Source organism: Rhinolophus sinicus, linkage group LG02 (assembly GCF_036562045.2).
Source record: "Rhinolophus sinicus isolate RSC01 linkage group LG02, ASM3656204v1, whole genome shotgun sequence".
In the NCBI taxonomy this organism is placed as follows: Eukaryota; Metazoa; Chordata; class Mammalia; order Chiroptera; family Rhinolophidae; genus Rhinolophus; species Rhinolophus sinicus.
Genome location: NC_133752.1, coordinates 188,702,077 through 188,728,545, shown reverse-complemented (window position 1 = coordinate 188,728,545; position 26,469 = coordinate 188,702,077). Strand labels below are relative to the sequence as shown.

The following is a 26,469-nucleotide window of genomic DNA, read 5'->3' as shown; positions in this document are numbered from 1 at the left end:
GTGGATCTCCGCCACGAGGCAGTTCCTGCAGGTGTGAAAGCTCATGGCTACCTGCCGACAGCACTCCGAGCAACGCAGGCAACACGTACCTCGTCAGAGGGGCATTTGGGCCTCATGGCACCGTGTCCACCACTTTGGGATACTGCAGTGGCTTCCTGACTGTTCTCTCTGCTTCCTTCCTTGCTTCCCTGCCCCCACCCCTGCCTGCCACCCACTACACACAGAATGTGTTCTCAACTGGCATCTGACTTTTAAAATAAAAGTCAGATCATGCCGTTGCTCAGCTCTGAGCCCGCCCATGGTTTCTGTCCTCACAGAAAGGGAAAGGCAAGTTTGAACGAATGGTATCTCAGGGTTCTGTCCACTGCCTCGTGTGCTCCATCCGCCTGGATACCTTAAGGACCCGTTCCCTCATTGAGTTCAGAGTTTTGCTGCAGTGTCACCTCTCAGTGATAGTGGCCCAGACAACCCCACTTTAAAAGCTTAGCCCTACACTCATCCACCCCCACACAGACCCTTTTCTGCCCCAGCTTAATTTTTCTTCCTAGACTTCTCATTACCCAGCATGCTATGTATTTTAATCAAATATACATCTGTTTGTCTGTTATCTGTGCCCCCCTCCTAGCATGTCAGCTCCCATGGTAGGGGCAAGGGTTTGATCTCGTTTGCTCACTGCTGTACCCCCAGCACCTACAGCTGAGCTGGCACACAGTAGGCGCTCAGTCCACATTTGTAGAATGATTGAATGTGTGTTGACTTTTTGGGTCAGCCATCCAGAGGCCCCGTATGTCAGAGTGCAACACATGGCAGCTGCCATGGGGCAATATCAGGCAGTATTTGGACAACCCACCTGCCTCAAACATGGGTCTACCCTACCAATTAAACTTCTGTTGACCCACCCCAAATCGGTCTCACAGTTCATACATTTTCCTTGAAACATTTGGGTTCCGGATTCCTCAGTTTATGATATTCTTCGTAACACAAGCAAATCAGTCCCAATCCAGGCTGGAGATATTCAGGATGGGGAATGCCGATAGGTCATTCGTCTCTTGTCCGTTTTTTGGAACTTGACTCTGGAGGAGGCACTCGGGGCCACCCCTGGAGGTTTGGCCCATCCTGTGCTCACACGGGGCCCCATCACCCCTGCAATCCTACCTGCCCCTTGCAGAGCCCCTGATGACTTTGGCTTCCATTATAGTCAGGAGGTGTCTCCTGTTTCCTGCAGGGTTGAAATAACTGTCTTTTGGGTCTGTGATTCAGTATTTATAGCAAATAGATAGAATTCGATCGGTGGTTTCCCAGGAGAGTAGAGGTGCCCTAGAGGCTTGTATGGTGATTTTAAATGTCGCATTAGCAATACATTTAAAAAATTTTTTTAATAGTTAAAGATGTGTTTTATTGAGACAGGATAGTGTGGGTTTAAAGGCAGGGCTGAATTCAACCCCTTGGCCACCGACTCGCTGAGCCAGGCAAACTTGGCTGGTACTTAGCTGCTCTGTGTCTCACTTTCTTCATCTAGGTTTTTAGAAACCCCTGGATCTTAGGAAAGCTCTGTATAGAAATTCTGAATCCGTTCTTTTATAGAGGAGTCACTGAGGATCAGAGAGGTTAAGTAACTTGCCCAAGGTCCCCCAGCCAGAGGCAGAGCTGGGGTCATCATCCAACTCTCCGGATTTCCAGGGCGTCGTTCATTGCCCACCATGGAAGCCTGCATCCCCGGTTCTCTTTCCTTTGCTTTTTCCTCCCCCGGAAGACTCGTAAATTCCAAGGCCTGGGAGAGTGATAATAGCTGGAAGATGAGTGCTGCCTTTACCTGTTTTACACAAGTGAAGGCGGACGAGGTGCTCTCTACAGGAGAGGTATTGGCAATAGATTCTGTGAACACCCCTCCTCGTACCCTCTCCCCATAATCGCAGCTAACATCTGTCGAGTTTTTACCGGAGACACTCCTTAAGTGCTGTAGATAGAGCTGTGGTTCTCAAAGTGTGGTCCCTGGACCCACAATACTAGTATTACCTGGATGCAGGAAATCCTGAGGCTCCCTCCCCAAACTTCTGAGTCAGGAGCTCTGGGGGAGGGGCCCAGCACTCCTTTAACAAGCCCTCCAGGGATTCTGATGCATGTTCCAATTTGAGAACCACTTACTCCAGGTCCTCAACAACCCCTTGTGGGTAAAGAGCAGTATGTCCCCATGATACAGATGAGGAATGTTTGTGCATGCAGTAAACGTGAGTAAGCGTCAGTTCAGGAGGTGCCCCTTCCTGCGCTCACTTGTCTGATCCTCACCCCAGCCCAACGGGGAGTCCATTTTTTAATTTTTTTTTTATTAGACTCCATTTTTATTCCCATTTTACAGACGAGCCGGTGAGGCTCGACTGCTCCAAGGTCACACAGCAGCTTAGCTTTCAAGTTGCGGCTCCAACCCAGATTCCTTTACTCTTGTGGGTTTTTTCCCACTAATTCATCCCTGCCTCTGTCCCCAGCTGTGCGCTTCTCCCAGCTGCCACATGGCAGTATCTGTCCTCTGGGAGGCCCTGTCTCCCCCCCACCACCCCCCACACATAGAAGTCTGCAGCTGCAGTCCAGAATCCGGGCTGCGCCTGACTTCACAGCACATTGGACGCTAGCGTTCAAATCAGTTCTCCCCCTTACTCCCACTCCCAGAGTCTTCCTGGTATGAGATGGTGTCCCTAAATTGCCCTGAAGGGAACACGAGGCCTCAGGGTCACTGCTAGGGGTGTTGCTGGGGCAGCAGGGCTGGGCGGAGTGTTTACTTCTGTCGGGGCCATAGCTTCCTGCCATCCCTCAGTTTGGTCTGAATGTCTTTTGGGACAATGATTATTCCCCCTGCCCCCCGCATTCATATATGGGACAACAGTCCCTTGGGGATTTTTCCTGGCACGTCGGAGACTCGCTTGTCATGCCTGAATCCTTCCTGCAAGTCCTAAAAGTAAAGGTCACCCCAGCGGCGTCAGGGAGGAACCCTAGGTCATAGCTGTGGCACTTTCTTCACTCTTCATGAGCAGCTTGCAGGTATATGAGACGCGCAGAGGCCCATATTCAGGACTATAAAGAGTGAGCAGGAAATTGTATGGGCTTCCTTAGAAAGAGCCTTGCGGTCCGTGTGTCTTAGAACTTTGTCAGGCTCCTTAAACTGTATTAATACAATTTATACATTGTCAAGTTCGGCACATTGGTGCCCTCCTGCCTTGTTTCACTTTAGGGATAAGGGCGATATCTGTGAATGCTTCAAAGTCTTCTGGGCTCCCTTTCAGCCATCAGGACAAACGCGATGCTGAGGAAAGGCCCCCAGAATTGGTCAGGTCCTAGTGGGAAACAGAAGGCACACTCCAAAGAGGTGGAAAGGGTTTAATACAGACCAAAGACATGGGCAGGGTGCAGAGGAGCCAGCGAGGGATGGGACGCTCCCAGGAGGGAGTCATTGAAACCCCTGGGCCTGAGGGGTGGGAGTTGAGGGGCCTTATGGAAGCCAGCAAGAACTGGAAGTGTAGGAGAGAGTCCCTGACAAGAATGGGGGGAGTGGGTCTTGACCTCTCCTTCCTCCTGCCCTCAAGGTGCCCCCTGGGGCCTCCTGTTGACCAAACTCAACCAGAAAGCAGAAGTAATGGGAACCCAGAAATTCAGTCTATAAAGGTCAGCCTCTCGGCACAGAGCATGTTGTAGAAGGTAGAGAGAGAATCCAGAGGAACAAATAAGAACATCATCCCCCATCCATCCAGGCTTTGTGGCCAGTAAGGCAAGCATGGCATCTATAAGCATAGGGAGGAAGGCTTGATGAGCAGGCCAGTGGTCACAGTCTGATGTTAAGACCCGTCCTTCCCTTTGATGGGGGGAGTGTCCAAGGTGCTGTGGCCATCTGTAAGCCACCACATTCAGAAACTTGAAAACCTAGACTTCATAGCTTCAGAATCGAAAGTTACCATGGTGAGACCATTTCTGTTCTCCAAGGACCGTTCATCCCTGCCCCCTACGCTCCCCATTCCTACCCCCAACCCCTGCCCCCCTCCTGTCGTTCTCCTCTGTCCCCACAAAATTGTGGTCTGCCTGGAACTCTCCCAAAAGCATATTCACAACACTCCGATTTTCTGCTCTCCTGGGTAGCAGGCAGCACTCTACATGATGAATTTATTCATGGTGGCAGGTGTATTGGATGAAACGAAAGAGATTGGAAAATTATGTAAAATGTTTGAGAATGTGCATGCCTGTGCTTATGCTTAATGGGCCCATTTTTAAAAGTCCCTGAACCCTGACGCCAAGACAAAGTTTGATATCTCCAAGGCCTCGTGTTTAAATATTTGTGATTCCAAAGAGCCTGATTTAATGTGCTTTCCCCCCATTCTGGTCCCCTTCCTGGTTATGTCTCTCGCGTGCAGGCATTTTTTTCCTATTCATTTCCTGTTCTTCATGATTTAAATGGTGACAGTTCCATCCATATTACAGTCATTCATCCTGGATCTTTCGGAGACATCAGTTTACAGGTGGAGAAATGAACACATGCATAAATAAGACTGAGAGAACGTAACATTGGTTCTCCATGGGATCTGAGGTTTTCCCACCCCCCTTTCATCTCCCTACAAGCAGGGTTTCTGACGGCAGCAATTATGACCTTTCGGGCAGGATAATTCTTGGTTGTGGGGCTGCCCTGTGCTCTGTAGGATGTGGAGGACCATCTCTGGCCTCTACCCACTGGATGCCAGTGCCCTGCGCACCCCCAGAGGTGACAACCAAAAATGACTCCAGACACTGTCAAAATGTTGTGGGGGAGACAGGGAGTCACTTACCCCCTGTTGAGAACCAGTGCCTCCAGCGGAGTGTTTTAAGATTCTGGGTATCAGAGCTTGTGGGTGAATTGGTCTGAAATAGGGATGGGACACATGGGAATATTTTTTAAATCTTTTGCATGTTTCTGATGTACCAGCAGGCTTCAGAATCTGTTCAGAATTTGACCCCGACCTCTCTAAGCCTGTGTTTCCTCACGTATCCAGGCCGGCCTTCAGGATGTGTCTTATGACCTTTGTGTCACAACGAGTCATCTGACACTGGAACTTTCCCAGAGTCACTCTGGGTTGAAGGATGGAGCCAGGGTTCATTCATTCATGCCTGGGGCCCAAGCTTTTGACTACTTAGATGACCTGACCCGTCAATTCTGCCAGGCTTCAGTTTTTTGAGTGTCATCCCAGCTGTGGCCCATAGGTGTGTATTGGACCCTTTACTGTGTTACCCGGTTGACTCCATCCTGAGACACCTTGTGAAAAGCCATCCCTTCTCCATCTGAGATCCCTGATTGCCAGTTCATCCTTTCAGGGCGTGTTGCTTTCTTCTCTCTTGTTTCCAGATGTCACTGTCTCCTAGCTTGGGGGCAGGGGACTCACTATTTGCCTATGTGAACCACCGCCGTATCTCTGGTCCCCAAAATGTAATTGAAAAGAGCCTTAATGGTTTCCAAATGATGATAGCTCCATAAACCAATTAAAAAGACCTTAATAAAACTGTCTGGAGTTATTTTGCATAGCTGCAGCCTGTGCCCTTTGTTTTCTAATGATCCCAACAAGAAATAAGGGCCTTTTTTCTTTTTCATGTGGTCGGAAGCGCCAGGAAGCCCCTCTTCCATCTGTCTAACTGCTCACCCTGTTGTTGTTTGCTTCCCAGACAATCCACGTTGCTATTGTCTGTGCCGGATATAACGCCAGCCGGGATGTCGTCACCTTGGTGAAGTCTGTCCTGTTTCACAGGTAAGCGTGACTGCTGTCCTCGGCCGGCTTGTGCGTGTGACCGCCTGCTGGCGTTTCCGCGGGGAAGGGTTAAATCAGAGCACCTTTTCTCATCAGGTGTCACCAAATGTAATTTCTGTTGAAATCTTGGGGAGATTATTGTGTTGGTGATGTTTAGCAGCAACACGTAAGTACTGTGTCACGATATGTAGAATTGCAGCTCTTAGGCCTGAAGAGACCTTCAAGGACCCCCCAAGTTTGATGCCTCAGTTTCTTCATCGGCTTCCCTTACCTGACAGGCATCAGACCTTTCTGCTCACACATCCCTGTCGACAGGTTGGGTTATGGGCTGCATTGTGTCCCCCCTAAACTTTGTCTCTTGGCACCCTAACCCCCAGTCCCTCAAAATGTGACTGAATTTGGAGATAGGTTCTTTAAAGAGGCGATTAAGTTACATGACGTCAATAGTGGGGTCCCTAATCCAGATGACTGGTGTCCTTGTAAGGAGCGATTAGGACAGAGACTCACACAGAAGGGAGACCATGGGAAGACATACGGAGAAGATGGCCTTCTCTAAGCCAGGAGAAGAAGCCTCAGAACAAACCAGTCCTGCGGACACCTGGATCTTGGGCTTCCAGCCTCCAGAACTGTGAGAAATAAGTTTCTATTGCTTAAGTCCCCCAGTCTGTGGTATTTTCTGTCTGGTCTGTGGTATTTTGTTAGGTAGCCCCAGCAAACTACAGCAAGTTGCTTACACTATTCTAATGCAGCTGGCCTGCCGCTGGGTGTTTTTCACCATTAGGAACGCCTGCCTTACATGAAACTGAATTTTCCTAACTTGTAGGTGATATCCATGGTTCCTAGTGGATCCCCATGGAAACAGTCATACAAAGTATAGATTCCTCTTCCACCTGGAAGTGATACTGCCTGTCCCACATCATTGTTTTTCCCTGTTCGATTCCTGCTGTTTGCTTCTACTTTTTCGTGGACTTTTTGTCCATTGCCATCACTATTTTGATTGATATGTTGGCATAGTTAGGGGATATCCAGAATTGAATCTCCAGTTCCGGCCAGTGTCCTTGGCCCTGTTCTGGATAAAAAATGCAAGTTGACAATGATACAGGCTTACCTTTATCCATTCTCGATACATAAGACTCTCTTGTGGCTCGGGAGATGAGCATGGTTGTCTCGACACTGGGGGCTAAATGGACCATCTGTCTTCTCAGTGACTTTCTTACTACGAGTTTGCATGAAGCTTATCCAAAGCTGTAGCCAACAGTATGGAAATGGATCAGATGACCAAGTCAGGATCCAGAAGGTTCTCAGCAGTAGGAACAGTCATGAAAAGCTCCAATTTCAACGGAACAGAGATCAGTGTAAAGTTGGATACCCGAATCCAGTTCTTAGTGGCATCAACAGAGATGGCAGAAATGGTGGACACCCAGGACCTACCAACCCTGCAAGAAATGGGGATTCATCTTTGGTTGAGTCCCCCGACCAACCCATCTACTAGCAGTGCCTCAACACTTTTTCTGGAACATGTTTTTCAAATCCACCCTTTCCTCTCCATCTCCACTGTGACTGGTGTGTCATAGTTTCTCACCTGCACTTTTCCTTCCCGTCTCCCCAGATTTATCCTCTGGAATGCCAAAATTACATTTTGGACAGGCAAATCTGATTTCTTAAAACCTTTCATTGGCTTCTTGTTGAGGGGAGAGAATTGAATCTCTTTCCCATCTGGGGCCCAGTGTCATTTTCAGCAGTGTTTTCTCTCTCCTTACTTGCGGATACTTCATGCTCTGGCAAAACTGACCTGCTTGTAGCCCTCTCTCTCCAAAGTGTACCCTGCATGCTGTCTATCGTCATGCTGCTCTGTCTGCCCACTTCTGCCCTCTGTCCTCCTCTTCCCACTCCAGTTGGGCAAACTCCTCTTATCCTTTAAGACTTTGCATAGGCAGCATTTCTGACAGGAAGCCCGCCTGTTCCTGTCTGTCTGGGTTGGGGCTCCACTTCTACCAGCCTGTAATACCCTGTGCATCTTCTATCATTAGATTTATTGCAGTGTATTTTCTTTATATCTATGTTATGTTTTCTGAGGTAGAACGTGGGACTTCAGGGGAACAGAAACCTTGCCTTATTTTTCTGTGGTCCCAGTTTCTTAGCAAAGTGCTTACTTAACATGCATTATGTATTATGCATTATGTATCTATGCATAGATGTTTACTTGTTTAACACATGACTCTGGGGGACTTCATTAATCAATAACCTAAAGATATACTTAATCAACTAGTTAACTAATATACCTGGCTCAGACCTAGTTCCCTTTCACATTCATCCCACTATGTTGCTGAATGACCTTCAGCAGGTCATTTTAACTATTTAGACTTTTGTTAGTTCTTATATCTGTTAGTTTTTGCTGCAAACGAATTCACCCCACAACTTATGTCATTGAAAATAACACTTATTTATTAGCTTGGCTATTTGTACTGCGTCCTCCTGGGTGGTTCTTTTGCTGCGTCCCCTTGTGTGCCTGCAGTCAGCTAGTGGGTTAGCAAAACATCAGAGTCACTGCCCCCCTGGTGTGGGGAAGGGGATTGGGAGGAGTGAGCAACCAATAATCCCAATACTATCAGGGATGGGGGCTCTTAGTGCCTCCTCAGAGCTCTGTCCAGTTGGCTTCTGATTTCAGTTCCACATCTCCAGAGGAAGTGGCAATGCCAAATAAAGAGTGGCCACATCTTCTGACTTGAGGGAAGACGCCCTTTTCACAGCACCATACGTCCTGTGCAGTTTCTGAGACTCCCTGTGGTCCTGCAGCCTTCAACTGGCAATAGAAACCAGGCATTTCATAGGCTAAGCATGGAATTAGATGAGTCGGACCCTCTCCAATTGAAAAAAAAAAAAAAAAGCCCACTTTTTAGAGAAGAGTATTTGCGTGATTACAGACGATCAATTACCCTATTTCTCCATTATGGAAAATTTTATGGTCATAAAAACTTCTGGTGTCGTTGTTGGGTGTAAATATTATTGCTGTTGGTTTAGCTACAAATCAAATAATTCCAATAGTTGTTGAAAATGTATGAATCCTGTTGAGTATAAACTTTTACTCCTACAGTGACAGTGCCCCACAAAGATGCTAAATTTAAAAATAGCAGCAGCTTTATCATTAGCCGATGATGGCTTGCCCCACTTGCATGGAGGCATAGGGATTTGGGAAGAAAGCACATTCTTCCTCCGTGTTATGAAAAGTCTGCACCCCCCATCAGTGACTGCTTGGTCTTTTTGGACCAAATAACCACTTACGTTTCTCCCATCCATGAAACTCTCCAAATGAAAATGATTCTGTGAATTGATAGGCTGGTGATAATGAGTTTAGATGTCAAGATAACAGGACTGGTGAAGGATTTTCAGCTCAGAAAGTCCAGCTATAAATGGCTTCATTGCTTCCAAAGCACATTATGGGGATAAGCTAACACATGATTATAAAATACTTTGACAAATGAAGTACCTTCCTAATGTTAATAGTAATGTAATAGAGGTACAAGATGCTTCTTTTGGCTTTCACTATGAATTACAGTAATTAGATTTATTTTCAAGACAAGGTTTTCAGCAAATGTTCATTTAAGGCTTGCTTTGTTACGTGAAATCAATTTTACTTCTGCAGTTATGCCAGTGACAGTGGGCACACTATATTTTGAAAGATCGTGAAAGAGTGATACAGACACTCATGTATTCCGATGCCCGCTCTGAAAATTGCTATGACCTTTTGGAAAGAAATGTCATAATATTATGCCCAAGGCCATGACCCTATATGATTACATGATGGGCTCAGTCTTAAAAAGATAATCCTAACTACAGAACGGCTTTGGTGAAATATTACTGAAAATCATAAAAATTTAAATAACACTTAAAAACAATAAGACTAAATAAATGGAGCATCTCTCACAGTCAACCATGTCTTTGGTGGATTTTTAAAAAGTATGTAGACAAATTATATTTTATGATACAAAATAAGTGACAATTCAAAAACATATGCATAATGTCATTCCACTATATAAACATATACGTGCAAGCATTGCGTGCATATAGCTACACATATAGTGAAAATACAGGGAGGTGAAAGACTAGCAGAAAATACATTAAAAATGAAATTTTTGCCTGTTGTGGTTGACGATGATCTTGTTTTTGTTTTCTCATACACCTATTTTTGGTCATCTCATTATGCAGCCTATATGGTGAAGGAAAAAGTAGATGAAAAATATAAATACAAACTATATGTGAGCGAAGGCTTATCTGATAGAAGACAGCATGATATGTGTCTTTGTCGCCTAGATGGAAAGATGTTTAAGGAAAATTTGGAGAATACCCGCAATTCCAATCCCAACTACAAATAAAGTGGGAAATAGATTTGTTCGTCCAGGAAACTGAGCTTTTAGTGAGCAGAGAAAGAAAATATTTATTTAGTAACTTAAGTGTTTACCTCCTGGGCAGGAAGGTGGGCCAGCTTGTAAAAATGTAATATTTGTTTTCTAGAATGATTTACTTACTCTCACACTCTCCAGCCGTGTTGGCAGGAAGAAGCTGGGTGATTTCCCTCACTTTGCATATCAAGTAGCTGGGTTGCTTTTGTTTCTAACTTCACTTGTGACCCTGAAGACCATGGAGGATAAAACAGCATATTTGTGACTGGTAGCTGCCTGTAATTGTCTTATTGCTTATTCAGGCTTAAACTTATTATAGAAACAGTTTCCAGATTGTGAAGGGAGGAACTTAGGAGGTGAATTAAAGACTCTAGGATACGTATTAGGTCATGATCCGATCTTGCCACGTATGAGCTGGGTGAACCCAGCCCAGCACTGTATCTTTTGGAGCTTCAACTTGCTCCCCAACCTGTCATAGAGCCCTGTTTAGAATATCAAAAGCCATGATCTATGTGAAACATGTATGCATTTTATTTATTTAACAAATAGGAATGGAGTTCTCACTCTGCATGGGGCTCTGTTCTGAGCGTTTTTCAGATATTGCCGCATTTCCTGCTCATGTGCCATCTTGAGGTGGGTGCTGTAATTATCCCCATTTTACAGATGATGCCACTGAGGATCAAGACATTCAGTCAAGGCCGAAGGTCACATAGAGACGATGGGCAGGGCCGGGTTTGAACCCGGTCCACCTAGCTTCAGAGTCTGAGCTCTTAACCAGAAAAAAAAGTTACCATTTTGAGTATCGTTATTCTTTTCTTTTTGGTCATCATTTGGGGCGACCATGTTGACAGTGGTATCATTGTGAGTCTCCATCATTATCTTCATCCTCCCAGGTATGTATTTTGGGGTGCTGAGTATAAAATAAACAGAGGTTTTCAAGGCCTGAATATTAGTATTCCAGTAAGACTTAAGAAGATAGCATGGAAAAACAAAACAAAATGGTAACCAGAAGAGAGGGTGCGTATGTTAATTAACTTGACTATGGTGACTGTTTCATAACTGTACACACATGAAAACGTCACCTGGAATGTTTATGATATATTTAACGTTCACATTAAATAAGTACAATATTTGTCAGTTATACCTCAGTAAAGCTGAAAAAAAGAAAATATGGACAGGTCATATCTTTGAACAGGTGAGAGAGCTATTCTATTTAGTCATGTACGTATGTGTGAAACCAAAGAGGACTAATTTCTGTAGGTCAGATGCTAAGCGTCACACAGGCCATTGTATTTTACCTTCATGTGAACCTGGCACGGTAGATGCTATTATCCCAACAAATGGATGAGGTAACTGAGACTTGCAGAGGTTAAATAGCTTGTTCGAGGTCACAGGATTCCAGTCCTGGCTCTGCAAACCCTAGAATCTATGCTGCTTTTTACCACACCGGGAGGTTTTTTTTAATTTTTCTGGAAAGTTGCTCTGTTCTCCTCCAGTGGAGAGCTCTTCTGACATGATACTAACTTGTCCTTGAATCTTCCCACATTACCAAGGCCTGCCGTCCTCCCTCTAACCAAGAACTCACACTGGAAAACCCTCATTCTGGCGACTGGGTGTTTCTGTAATGAGTTCTATCCAATCTCTGAGAGTAACAGATTCAATGAGCATTCAAGTTGCTGTCACAGCCTCTTTCTTTTTCAAAAATTGCAATTCCATTCCAAACTTAATAATGAAGGATTATTTCAGCTCAGATGTCCCTGTATATTTTAATAAAAACAGACCCCGCATTGCCTTGGAGGGGCTGTGGTACATTCCAGGCAAAATAAGGAAGGGAAAGCAAGGAGAACGCTGAGGTTTAATCATCTTTGCCTCTGCATTACCATATTTATTGCATCCCAACCTGAAACAGGGGAGCAGTTAAGGCAGCCAGAGGCAGCAGGAACATTGCTCATTACGAGCAAAGTCTGCAGGCTCTGCTGAGGAGAAGGCATGCACTTGCTTCCTTCTATGTTGTAAAAGCGTGGTCTTGTCTGTCTGTAGAACAGGCCCGATGCCTGCGGTAGTGTCTGTGTGTTCGAACCCAGGCAGGCTTTGTGGGACCCATTGTATATTAAGAGGTGGACCCAAGCTAGTCAGTACAGGCAGAAGAACCCTGTTCTCATGGGTATAAAGCCGTGCTCCCAAAATACGTCGATAACTGATGACAGGTGTAAAAGACTCATTTAGGTGTTGTACGGATGTAAAATTAAATAGTGTTGAATTGTATATGGAGTAAATGGATCCCTTTCTGGTTCTTGTGCATGAGTTCTTACTATCTTTAGTGGATGAAGCTCACTTTGGTGTACATACATCCTTAATATCTGTCAAACTCTTGCTAATCTCCCTCTGAACAAAAGAGAATAGGATGGGGAATCACAGCCTTTGGCTGGTTTTGGAATTTGTAGGGCCCATCATTAAAACAATTTCTTACCTTTTTTAGTTTGGAACCAAATGCAGAATAAGCCTCAGAAGACACACGTGGAGAATGCAATGTCACTGTTGTTGCTATTCGTCCTGAATTCTGGGGTGTTCTTTCAATGCAGGCCCAACCAGACTCTGTTTTTGTCCCTGTGAATTGGGTTTACCTTCTGGTGAGAGGCCAACCTGCACAATTGCCGGCCTTCGTCCCATAGGCAAACCATTTACTGTGACACAGTTCCCTAAGAAAGACACCCGGAGACCACTGAGCAGACCAGGTCCAATTCCCTCTCCCAGAGTCATAGGTCAGATTGTCACCCCTGCCTCAGGCAGATGAGGAGTGTTGGGATGTAATTCACAAACCATAACATTTACTGTTTAAAAGTGTACAGTTGGTTGGGTTTTAGTGTATTCAGAGTTGTGCAGCCACCATTATCTAATAGTAGACCGTTTCATCTCCTCAAACAAATTCCCCGTTTCCCCCTTCCTCCACCCCCTGGCAACCGCTAATCTACTCTCTGTCTCCATGGATTTGCTTATTCTGGACATGTCATAGAAATGGAGTTATAGCCTATTTCGTCTTTGATGACTGGTTTTCACGTAGCACAATATTTTCAAGGTTCATCCGTATTGTAGCATCTGTCAATACGTAATTCCTTTTCATTGCCCAGTAATATTCCAATGTGTGGGTGCACCACATTTTGTTCATCCATTCGTCAGTTGATGGTGGCCATTTGGATTGTTTCCACTTCTTGACTCTTTTGAATAATGCCACTATGAAGGTTTTTGTACAAGATTTTGTGTGTACATATGTGTTCAGATAATTTTTGTGCATAACAAGGAGTGGAATAACTCAACAGTAGTAACTCTATGTTGATTTTTTTTGAGGAAATGCCAAACTATTTTCCAAAGCATCTATAGTCCTTTTACAATTCCACAAGAAACAAGTGGGGGTTCCAGTATCTCCACATCCTCACCAGCACTTGTTATTGTCTCTTTTTCTTTAGTCATTTCAGGGATGTGACGTCCTGTCTCATGGTTTTCACTGGCATTTTCTAGTGAGCAATGCTGTTGGCATCTTTTCCTGTGCTTATTTGCCATTTGTAATTTGTGTTTATCTTTAAGAAGTGACTCTTCAAATTTTTGCTCAGTGTCTAATCCGCTTTCTTGTCTTTGCCGTGTTTGAGTTGTAAAAGATCTTTATAGGTTATGGTTAAAGCATGTTATTAGATACAGGCTTTGCAGGTATTTTCTTGCATTCTGGGATTATCTTGCTCAGTTTCTTGATGGTGTTCTTTGAAGCACAAGTGCTTTTAATTTTGATGAAGACCAGTTTACCTATTTTGTTGTTGTTATTTGTGCTTTTGATGTCATAGCTAAGAAACTATTGCCTAACCCAATACTAAAAGATTCACTCCTATATTTTCTTCTAAGTGTCTTTATACCTAACCTCCAGGTAATTGTGTCAAACTGTGAGGGCATTTGAATCTCTTTGGTAATTATTCATTTGTCCATTTATTCATTCTTTCCATAAACAATTATTGGATGGTTATATCTACAAGGAACTATTAAAATCTGAGGATAAGATTATTAACAAAATGCAGCTCCTGGTGCCAAGATTATCTCGTGGGGAATAGAGATGTAAATAGTCATCAGATTATTGCAGAAATCTGAGTTTTGAGCCTTGAATTCAGTGGGAGGCGCTAAGGAGGGCATCTGACCCAGTGGGATGACTTCCTCGGAACTATCACATCTAAATTGAGAACAGAAGGCTAGAAGCAGTTAGCGAGCGAGGCAGCAGTGTGTAGGTGGGCCAGGAGGTCACGGCATGAACACAAGCCCCCTGGAGGACAGGGCTACTCCCTGGAAGTGACTCAGGCACTTTCTAAGCACTGGGGTTGGAGAGAGTGAACAAGGGAATAGGTACTTTGTGACACTAGAGAAACCCCACCCTAGACAGCTCACATTCTAGTGGAGAGTAGGAGACAGACCTGCAGATGACTATGGAGATTTCTGATACTAAAGACTCTTGGGAAGAAACCACATGGGGTAGTGGGGCTGGGAGTGATGGGGGAGGGAGCGAGGCACTGGGGGTGGAGTGGCCATGGAGGGCCTCCCTGAGGAGGTGGCACCTGAGTTTATTTCTGAAGCAGGAACAGCAGCGGGTTGTATGCAGGCCTGGGACGGAGAATGGCTGGAGTGCAGGGTTCAAGGAGAGGGCAGGAAGACATGAGCCTGGAGAGGGGGACAGGGTGAGAGCATCTAGCGTCCATGCAGGAGGCTGGAGCTGATACACTGTGAGATGAGCAGAGGACTGTAAAGGGAGCATAGGGTTTACAGGATGGAAGGTAGGAGGGATCAAGCCCAGAGCCAGGGAGAGAAGGGGTGAATATATACATGCGATATCACAGAGGGTCAGATGGGGCAATGACAGCCGACATGTATTAGTCCTTACTGCCTGCAAGTCACTGTTCTAAACGCTTCACATATTTTAATCCCACAATCACCATGAGGTAGGAGCTGTTATGATGAACACCATTGTATAGACACATAAGCGGAGGCACACTGACTAAGAAGCTTGTCAAGGTCACATCGTTAGTTTGTGATAGAACCAAGATAAGAAGAAGCCAGATGGTTTGGCTTCAGAGACCTGGCTTCTCACCATTAGGCTAAACTGTCTCTAAAGGGCTTGGGATTGATGGGGGGGGGGCATGCGTGGGGAAGGAGCCCACGTGATGCTCCCATTTCTGGCTTGTGAGGTGTGGTGAATGGTGTACCTCTGGCCCTGGCAGAGAATTCCAGAAGACAGACATGTGTGAGGGGACAAAAGAGGACAACATGTGCCCCCACTCAATATGCCAGGCGTTGTTTCAGGAGTTCGGATACACCAGTGAAATGACAGACACTCTGTTCCCATGGAGCTTATGTTCTTAAGAAGAAATGGGTGCTAAACACTCCCTAAATAATTGGTGACCTGGTGTGTTAGGAGGGTGTCTTGGTGCTGTCTTGATTCTCAGGAGTCTACAGGATGTGAAGGTGGGACCATCTGGTTGGCAGTTGGATTTACAAGTGAAAACACAAGGGAAACATTCTGGTTTCCATGGAGACTCTCAGAAAAGTGATCTGGGCAGTGTTTTCAGATGCTTTCCCCATGGTCACTAAGAGATGCAGTGGACAGGACCCACCTTCTCATGGTGGTACCAAAGGTGAAGCATTAGCAGGGCCCCTCCAGGCTTTCCAGCTCCGAGAATGAGATCCGAGCCACTGCTGCTTCTCACATTTGATTGCTGAGTCGGCATCAGCAAACTGCCAGGGCCTCCGTGGTCACCTGGGCTGGGAGCCCTGTGTGTCCTCTGGTGATGCATTTTCAGTCTTCTAATGAGGGAGGCTTCTGAGGTACACTGACACCTTTGACAGTGCAAACACGTAGTTTTGCCTTAAAGATGAGCTAAGTGTCCTTCTCGATTTACCTTCCCGTCTAGTGAGATACTTGAAATAGACCAGAGGAAGATCGTGGGAGGGGAGAGCCTCGCAGGGATGCTTTCAGAGTCCTCCTCTAAGAGTCTGTTTCTCTTGCCCCACGCTGGTGCATCTTCTGCTCTGTAACCTCATTAATCTCCTGAATTACACCTTTGATGTACTGACTGCCAGGTCTCCCAACCCTTGTCTGGCTCTTTCTCTTAGAGAATGAAATTCACAGTTCTTAGGAAGTAAGTGACGCATCCTCTGACCCCCACCTGCCATTAAGACTGCCTCTCTCTCTCCCTTTTCACCCTCCCTATTCCTGGCATGCTGTAGGTATCCATCTGAGTGTCATCGTATCAGCCATCTAAATAAGATTATTGTTCTTTCACAGACATGCTCTGTTCCTTTCCGTAGGCTCTTCTATCCTGCAGAATGCCCTTCTCCATCCTCCATCCTTCCCCATCCAAAGGTTCAGTTTAATTGGCACATAGTCCGTGCGAATTTCCTGGAGTCTCCATTAGTGAGAAGTCTCTTCTGCCTTCACCTTCCTGTAGCTTCTGTGCTCCTTCTTGCAGAGGCATCCTGTACGGTAGTACAGGTTGTTCACTTTGTTATCTGTGTCAGTGTATTCAAATGGCTCCTTGGGACGGGTGCCATTCTTGAACTTCGCAATTGTGTGTGGCAGCCCAGTGTCCTGGAAGACCCCTGTTCTAACATTTATGTAGTTAGTTGTAGTCTCTCTTTGTCTCTGCCAGATTGACAGCTGCCAGAAGAAAGGACTCTGAGCTCGTTCATTGCATAGGTCCCTGCTATGCCTTACGTGTATTTTCTGCCTGATAGCTCTTTGTTGGATGTTTGATCGTTCAACTCATTTTTTTTCTTTTTGTCTGTGGATGGTGGAACTAATTGAAATCTTTTATTTGAAAAATGATGCAAAAGCCTAGAGAAAATAACACTTTCATAAGTTAATGTTGATAATAGTTGTCTTCATCCGTTGGGGCTGGTATAACAAAATATCACAGACTAAGTGGCTTCTGAACAACAGGAATTTATTTCTCACGGTTCTGGAGGCTGGAAGTCCAAGGTCATGGCAGCAGCACGGTCAGGTTCTGGGGGGGTGGGGGGGGCTGCTTCCTGGTTACAGACTGCTGACTTCCCTGTGTCCTCACATGATGGAAGGAGGAAGGGAGCTCTCTGGAGCTTTGGTATAAGGGCACTGATCCCCCAGAAAGACTCTGCTCTAATGACCTAATCACCTCCCAAAGGCCCCGCGTCCTGATACAATCACCTTAGGGGTTAGCATTCTATATAGGGATTTGGGGAAGGGGGGACCACAAACATTTAGACTATATCAACAGTTAACACGTATTGAAATCTTACCACACACCAGGCACTTTAATAAGTACCATATATATATATATATATATATATATATCTCATCACTTAATCCTCACAATTACCCAATGCAATATTGCTTACTTACCATTATTGTTCCTGTTTGGAAGATCAAGACACTGAGGCCCAGAGAGATGCAGTAACTTGCTCAGGGTCACTCAGTTAGGAGTTGATGCAGCCAGGGTTCCACCTCAGACATTCTGGAGCAGAGCTCCAGCTCGGAACCATTGACGTGGAGGGTCCCATCAGCTGTTTTTACCTTCTTATGGTGACGTTAACGGTGACACAGAAGGAGGGGCACTGGCTTTCTTTTCCTATTGCCCAGTGTTTGCTGAACACCCATTATGTGCCAGCCCCTCTGTTGGGCACTGGGGATGGAGATGAGAAGATGGTTCCTCTCCTCGGGTGTCTCACAGTAGAGCCAAGGAGCCAGGTCTTTGAATGTGTATCAGCGCCTCACTGTAAGTGGTAGACTTGCTTTTCATAGGAGGTGCTGAGTTATCAGGAACGCAGCAAGGATGGGCTCCAAGAAGGTTCTTCAGAGGAGGTGACTTACAAAGGGGAGTTTGAAGGGTGAACAGGAACTCACAGGACCAACAAGAAGGGGGAGAATATGCCACGAGAAGGAACAGCACGAGCAAACACACAGATGTGTGGAAAGCATGATGTGTTAGAGCAGATAAAAGCAGCTTGATCTGTTTGGTATTGTCCCCCCATGTATAAAGTTATGCCATCCCTCTATTGTGGATAAAAGTGCCAGTTGACAATGATACAGGCTTACCTTTATCCATCCTTGATACATAAGACTCTCTTGTGGCTCGGGAGAGGAGAGTGGGTGTCCCTACAATGAGGTCTAAAATGGACCATCTGTCTTCGTGATTTTGACAAGCTGCTTCTGACTTAGCCTTCAGGTAAGTCACTGGCCAATAAACAAGCACATCATCACCTCCACAGGCCACCAAGCGTCACTCAGGCATGCTCTTCCCCTTGGATATATAGATCATTTAATGGCGGAATTTGCAGTGTCCACACAATGGTCCCATGGAGAAATTCTGCAGTGCTAATTGCTTCTTCAATTCATGTATTTAATGTATTACCCTTGTTTGCCTGTTATGTGTATAGCAAGTTGGCCTTGGATAATAACTTTCTTCAGGTCCAGGCTCATCCATCCGGCTCCACTTGGCCTTGCCACGCCCACCTTAAACTTGGTCACCCAATGCCCAAGTCACCTTCCTCCAATGTGTCTTCTTATATCACCCGTTATGAAGACATTACAACCAACCCAGGACTCTCTGTCACCTTCTGCTTTTTCCTGTCCAGTTTCCCCTTATATCTAAGAGCTGTTCTCCAGAAATCCCCCCAGATTTAGCTTCCTTGTTGCTGTTCCCTGGAGTGCCTTCACTGATCCTCATTTCACCCCCACACGGTTTAATCTCTTAAATGATTTGTCCTCCTATAGTCCCCTTATCTTCTCCTACCCATCACGTATCTATCCCTTCAATTCATTTATTCAACTCCTATTGCATTCCAGACCCTGAGCTGGATCATGGAGGTGACCATTATTGGGATGATACTGTACTTCTCTGGGCTCACAGTCAGGTGGGGATGTAGACACGTACACAGGTGATTGCTACCTAAGGATGGGTACATGGTGCGGAGATGCCTGTCTGTTAGGAAGGGCCCTGACCTACCCGTGAGTAGTCAGGGAAGGATTCTGGGAGTGAGAGATGGCAGACCTCAGAGCAGAAGACTGGGAAGAGATAATCAGATGCTGAATGGGGAAGGTGAAGGATGGAAGAGGGGGAGCAGAGGCAAGACCATGACCTCAGTGAGAATGGGGATGGGGTATCTTTAGTCACCACCATGTTCCCAGCATCCGGCTCATGGCCTGGCTGATTGTATGTGCTAAGTGTAATATTGATGGAAGGAGCAAGTGCAAGAGGGTCTACTGCAGAGAAAACAACATGCGAAGACCCAGGCAGTAAGAGGGCATGGGGGCATGGGAAACTGAGGGACGGTCTGTATGTCTGGAACTTAGAACAGGGCACAGGAGGCTGTGAGCTAAGAGACAGGTCACGTTGCCCCCCCATGCCTGGCCGATGAAGCCCAGATTGTGTAATTGTGCGTCGTTGCACTGCTTCCTATGGCCTCTCATCTCTCTCCTTCTCTACTCCAACCATGGAGGAGTCTCTGCTAACCACTTCCTCTCCCCACCGCGTTCCTAGCACACCCTGTGCTCTGGCCGTAAGCTCTTGTTATTCTCCTCAGATGGTGTCCTCTCGCCCATGACCTCCTGTCAAAGCCCTTTAGGGCACGGCTTCCCCCAACTCTTACACATGCTTCTGACCCAGTCAGAATTAGCCCTTCTTTTTCCTTACTCCCACAGAACTTTGTGTTCTGTTGTCATCACTGTCACGTTATACGTTCTGTTGCATGTTTATAGCATTTAATTGTGGATCGCCTCTCTAAAAAGGATGAGCTTCTTGAGGTCAGGGGCACCAGGACATTCTCATCTGTAGATTTCCCAGAGGAGCTCATTCATGGTATTATATGATTTCTTTCTTTCTTTCTTTCTTTCTTTCTTTCTTTCTTTCTTTCTTTCTTTCTTTCTTTCTCTCTCTCTCTCTCTCTCTCTCTCTCTCTCTCTCTCTCTCTCTCTCTCTCTCTCTTTCTAGCACAATAGTATTTATGATAGTAGCGCTTCTGAATTGAATGATTGCTTTGTTCCTGGTAGTCTCTCCAGAAGGCATATCTGCTATTTACTGATACCCTAACCATGTCTACTACTAATACGCATTACATATGCACTTATTTAAGCAGCAGAGCCCGATGATGAGGTTTTCTTCAGTATTTTACAGACGGAAGTAGTGCAGAGATACATGCGACATGCACAAAGTCCCCACTCATAAATGCCAGCCCTGGGATTTGAACCCATTTCCATTGGAATCCAGGAGCTTTGCCCTTGTGTAATGCTGGCTGGTATTTGGGGTGCTGCCTCAGTAAGAGCTGGTTGACTGAGGTGGAATGAATCAAGGCTATCAACGTATTCAAGTGAGGGCAAGCTGATGGGAGCCCCACGTGACTCCATCTTGGATGGCTGGTTTTCTTCAGGAAAAGAACAAGCCAAAAAAGAGAACTTAGTGCTGGGCTGTGGGAGGAATGTCTTGCCAGCGCCTTACAGCCAGTCTAAACACTTCTATTGATGTGCTTCTGCACTAATGGCTGTGTTTCTAGGGGATAGAAATAAATGGTCGGTCAAATTGTTACACGTGTTCTAGTTCAGATTTTTGGAAACACAGATGTCTTAATAGCACGTGTGCTGGTTGGCTTGAATCGCATGTCACCAACGATTTTGTCGTCTCTGGTCCTTGGTTGTCACCTCGATGACATATTGAGGTTGGGTGAGATGTCTCCTCTCCTTTTCAGCTCTGCCACCCTCACCAGTAAGCACTGATGGGGTAACATGCCTGATTTGCTTTCACCATCGCTGTTAGAAGCCGGCCACATGTTACGAATTGGTAGCAGTGTGTTTCGTGGCTGGCATTCTAAGGCCGAACGGTCCCTCCTGACTCTCCTTCCTCTCACGTCCCACAGGCGGAACCCTCTGCACTTTCACCTCATTGCCGACTCCATCGCAGAGCAGATCCTGGCCACGCTCTTCCAGACCTGGATGGTGCCCGCCGTGCGCGTGGACTTCTACAATGCGGATGAGCTCAAGGTACAAACACAAGCACGAGGAGCCTCCCTGGTCTCGAGCTGGAAGCTTTTATGGTTTGTGGTGCAGTAGGCCTCAGCAAGGACAGAAGTCTCAGCTCCCAGCTGGAAGCGCCCAGGGCGTCATCAGGGGATTTCAATCCGAATCTGACTTTAGTATTGAAAGCGTGCAAGTGACCCGTTCTTGAGCACAGAACGTGCGATGGTCTGTGCAGTTCTGGCTACCAAGGCTTTCTGTCGCATCTGGAGGCCGTTGGCCTGGTACCTCCCTCCCCGAAAGAGGTCTATGATACTATTATCTAGAGAATTCTGTTACCCCGGGAGGTGAATGCTGGTCTCAGAGTCCAGTGGACCTGGGGTGAATTCATGTATTGTTATTTATTGGTCATAAAGACAAAGCAAATAAGCTATACCTTTGCTGGGACTGTTCTCACCAGTAAAAATGGTGATTTTAATGCCAAACACATGGGGTCATGAAGAGGGTTAAATGAGAGAATATATGTCAATGTGTTTTAAAAGACTGTGCTGAATAAATACCGTGTTTCCCCGAAAATAAGACCGGGTCTTATATTAAGGTTTGCTCCAAAGGACGCATGAGGGCGTATGTTCCGGGGATGTCATCCTGAAAAACATGCTAGGGCTAATTGTCCCGTTAGGTCTTACTTTCGGGGAAACACGGTATTAAGGACTATCTTGGGCCAGAGGGTTTCAACCAGATGAGACCCATTTGGTCATGTCACTCCTTTGGTTAAAATCCTTCTGTGATGCCACTTTGCTTGCCTCAAGATTGAAAGTCGCAGTCTGATTAAGAAGTCCCGCACGTGCTGGCTCTTGACTCTCTTGTCATTCCTGCAAGCTGACTCTGTTACTTAGCTGTGAGCAACCACTTCTGGTCCTCTCGGCCTTCTCCCCTGTGTTGGAGTGTTTGCTTATGCTATTCCTTCTGTCTGACATGCCCTTCCACCTACCTTGTCACAATTCCTACTCATCCTTCAGAACTCAGCTGCTTTGCCACCTTGTCTGAGAACCTTTCCTGATTTCCCCAGGAAGGAGGACGACATTTTCTCTTCACTTGTCTGTCTACTGTTTTACTTGAGAACCATCTTAATGGGGGAGGGGGCAAGGGGCACGTGTTACCCTTTCCTGTGTTTCTGGTGCATAGTTGTTACCCTGTAATGCCTGTGGATTTAACAAATTGCTGTTATTAGAGGAACATGTAACTTTGCAGAAATACGTGATGCTCTATCTCCAGTCACCTTGGGAAGGAGGACTAAACACCTAGGCATGAGGCTGATTCTGGCAAATTGCTTGTTCCAAACCTCATAAAGCCATTATCTTTTCATTTCAGAGCCGTAACATTTTAAATAGATCACAGAGATGCTGGCCAGAGTTTCTGATTTTCCCATATTTCAGGCTTTGAGGTTGATGGAGATAGTCAGAATTTAGCATTTGGGGATTGTCGTGGTAATTTGTGTGCCATTCCAGTCTATTCTGAGCTAAAATTGATTAACACTCTTAAAAAGGGAAAAACAAAATTTAGCAAATTGCCGCACTAATTAAGGTGAAAGCAAGCCACTCTGTCTCCCAGGGTCTTAGCTACGACTCCGTGGGGAAAAGCAACGGGAGGGGAGGGCGGCATCTGGCACAGAAGGATGCTTCTGTTCCCGCTTCCCCCCACTCTTTTCTTTTGACAATCCTGTCCTTTACCAGCTCGTACCTTCTACTTTTTAAGAAAACACAGAGTGGCGGGAAAAGCCCCAAGTTAATATCCTGGCTTGCCCCTGGAGACCTATCTGATCTGGGTTCTGAGCCCCGGCTCGATCAGGTGTCAAATGGGTGGGGCAGTGCCAGGCGCCAAGGAAGTGACCCCATGAGATAACTCACGTGAAGGCCTGGCAGTGCCTGAAACATAGCAGGGGCTTGAAAATGTGCCACTCCCGTGTGCAGCCAAAGCAACAGAGCTAAAATTAACGTGCTCTGGTGTGGCCTGTGAGGAAATCTGGGGACAGTTGGGAGGCTCGGGGAGCAAGGCACTAAAGTGCTAGCTATAACCTGCTCCTGGGGACCCTAGGAGGTCTTAGAGGAAAGGGGAGTGGGAGAAAGAGACTGGTGTTCTGATTCTCTCATGCCCCCTTTAATCTCGGTGGACCTGCTGTTTATTATTTTATGTACTGGATTTTTATCCATTTGAATTGAAGTCTCTGTGGCTTAAGAAATAAGAATTTAAAAAAAGGAATACAATCTGGTGTGTTCTGAAGGATATTGTCTCCAGTGTCCTGTTCTCTAGCCTGACATCTGCTACTGACTACATCCTGCAGGTCCCCAGCACTTGCATTTTGATTTCCCCATCAATGAGAACCTATCTCCCACAGTCCTGTATCCCAGGAGGCTGTGATTAGAATCCAGTAAGGACAATGAGTACGAAGGTTTTTTATAAAACATCGTTTGTCCATAATTGATCATAACTGTAATAATTTACATGCAACCCTGCCCCACAACTCCAAAACCATGATCTGTCACCTCTCCTGGCTCGTAGCACCACCGTCTGCCTACGTTGTTGCTCATCCAGAGCCAAGAGTTCGTCTTTGATACATAGGGCCCTTTCGCTTACCCTGCATCCGACCATTCCACATCCTGGCTTGTCACCATCTCCCCTACCAGCCTCCTAGTTGAAGCATTGCGACCTTTCCCCAGCACAATGCAGTGTTTTCCCATGCCAGTCTCTTCTCTTCTGCTCTGCTCACTTCTCCACCCCCAGATCCATTCGCCGTCAGTGGCATGAATCAGCTTTCCCTAAAGCAAGCCCAACCAATGCCGTCCCCTTTCCTCTGCATAAAACCGTCAGTGGTCCTTAAACTGAGTCACATCTTCCTCCACAGTCTGGCTCCTGCCTCCTCTGACTCCATCTCACACCACTTGCTCCATCGCTCACTCACTAGACCTTCACATTGGCTTTGCTCCTTCCCTTCCCCTCAGGGGCCTTTGCCCAGATCATTCTATCTGTTAAACTGTGTCCCCTAGCCTGCCTTCTCCCCATGGCTAATAAATTCCGAGTTCTTTCACGTAAGCTGCATTGACAGGCATCCCTCCTTTTATTGTGCCTCACTTTATTGCACTTCACAAATGTGTTGTTTTTTTTCGTTACAAACTGAAGGCAAGACCCTCCCCCCGCAAAAATATTACAACTCGCTTGATGGCAATACGTGTTTGATTGCTGTGGTCTGGAACCGGTCCCACAGTTATCTCTGAGATATGCTTGTACTCGGGGAAACCTTCCCTGCCTTCATCATCTTGTCGGGGGTCCTTTGTTATATGTCCTCATAGGATTACATCCATTTCTTCAGTCAACTCATTGCCGAGTGTAATCTTTTATGCCTTTGTGTGGTGAGCTGGTAAACATCTGTCTCTCCCCTAGACAGGAAGCTCCCAAAGGGCCAGCATTATGTCTGTTTTCCTCACCCTCATATCCTTGTGCCTGGTGTGATGCCGGTTTATGAAAATGTTTGCAAAGTGAATGGTACACAGTAAACTCAGAGCTGGCTCCCCAAGAGTAATAAAGTCATCAGGAAGGGGTTTCTTTATCACTGTCAGGGCCCCCCACGCTCCTGAGTCCTGTTGTGCCAGTGACCCAGCAGGGGCATAAATGAGGCAGCTCCATCTGTTCCACTGGCATCAAGTCCCCAGAGCAGGACAGGTGAGTGTTTTCCATAACAGGTACACCAGGAGGAGAACGCACTAAAACACCATCCATTCGTGTGTTGACGTTGGAGGAGGAGGGAGAACAGGATGGGCGCTGGGTTCCGCAGTCGCTTTCGGGAAGCGTGTCCGTCGGAAGCCTCAGCAGACACACGTGATGGCCTTCCCCAGTACAGCTCCGAAGAATCGCTTTGTATAGCGGTTGGGAATGACATTTCTCAGAAGTACTCCTGTGGGCCCTTTGTTATATCTATTAGTGCTAGAGAATGGAGTAATAGGGAAAAGGAAATTTATGAGGGATCGGTGCATGATTCTAAACGAACTGTGGGAATTTGCGGTGGACCTAGGCGCATCTCTCCGTAATGACCAATTAGTGCGGGTTTGCAAACAGTGATCGCTCAGCCTGCATCGCTCTGCAGCCTGTGACATGCTCCTTGGCCTTCCTCTTGTTGACACGGCTCGTTCATTTCCAGCCTCCAAGTCCCCGTATCAACAGGCCACCAGGACTGAGGCCATCTTTGCGCTGCAGACTCCATGCCAGACATGCAGCTCCCACCATCAGAGGAGGGGGGACAAGGGGACTTATTTTTTGCATAGAGCTTTGTAGAAGGTAGCAGGCTGTCACTCACTTCTCACGACAACCTCGTGGGGTGGAGGGAGAAGTGTTATTACCTCCACCCCCCAGATAATGTATAAATTGAAGCACAGAGCTAGAGAGTGTTTGCCTAAGCTCAGGCAGCTAATGAATGGCAAGGCTGATGTTTGACTTTTTCCTTTACGAGTGAAATGGTAGGAGACATGGGATTGTGTAATTCAGTGGACACAGATATGAAAAGGAGGGACACATGGGCTGCTGCCCCTGGGGAATGCAGTTGCCACCGCACTTGAGTGGCACTCGAACTCCAAATTCCTGTTTTCAGTGACTTTGGAGCCCACAGGCTGTGGTGTAACATCTTTTATTTATGAGAGACTTTGTTTTAGTTCATGCGGTTCTCTCCTGGAATGCTCACAACAGTCCTATGGAGCTTGTCTTATTATTATCCCCATTATACAGATAAGGAAACTGAGGATGAGGGAGGTTAAGTAACCCAAAACCCACATACATGTAGTGCATGGCAGAGCCAGAATTAAAACCCAAAACTATGTGACTCCACAATCCATGGTCTTTCTCCTATGTTATATTTCCTTCTCTGTGCCCTGTTTTTAAGCTAAGATACTGTAGTTGTATCCAGACAAGGGTCTACTAAGCTCTCGATGGTGTTCTTTGGTTGTTTATGGAGAACATGTGCGTGAAACATGACCCCTCCATTTAAAGGCTTGCTGGGCATGGAGCTTCCTGCTGGGGACAAATGTGAACCGCACTAATGCTGCTGCTGAATTTGGGACAGCCCAATGACCCCCGTCCAAGGTTCGCTTTCTAAATGAAACTCATTATTCTGGACAGTTTACCTGAAATCAGTAATCCATCTCATGCCAGGGTTCTGACGAGGCCCTCCATTGCCTGTCAGCCTTCTGATCTTGTCCCCGGTTGGCCCAGAAAGTCACCCCTGTGAGACTGTTGGGGTGAGGATGTTCCTGAGTTCTGAAGC

At 46.3% G+C, this 26,469-nt stretch overlaps 1 protein-coding gene across 5 annotated transcripts in view; it reads left to right on the top strand.

Moving 5' to 3' along the window:
- Positions 1-26,469, top strand: part of LARGE1 (LARGE xylosyl- and glucuronyltransferase 1) — a 486,966-nt gene that overhangs the window by 225,584 nt on the left and 234,913 nt on the right. For all 5 annotated transcript variants that reach the window (XM_019728420.2, XM_019728419.2, XM_074326275.1 and 2 more), the window contains 2 exons: positions 5,671-5,753; positions 21,065-21,188. In XM_019728420.2, the coding sequence (XP_019583979.1) occupies positions 5,671-5,753; positions 21,065-21,188 (207 nt within the window). The remainder of the gene's footprint in view (positions 1-5,670; positions 5,754-21,064; positions 21,189-26,469) is intronic.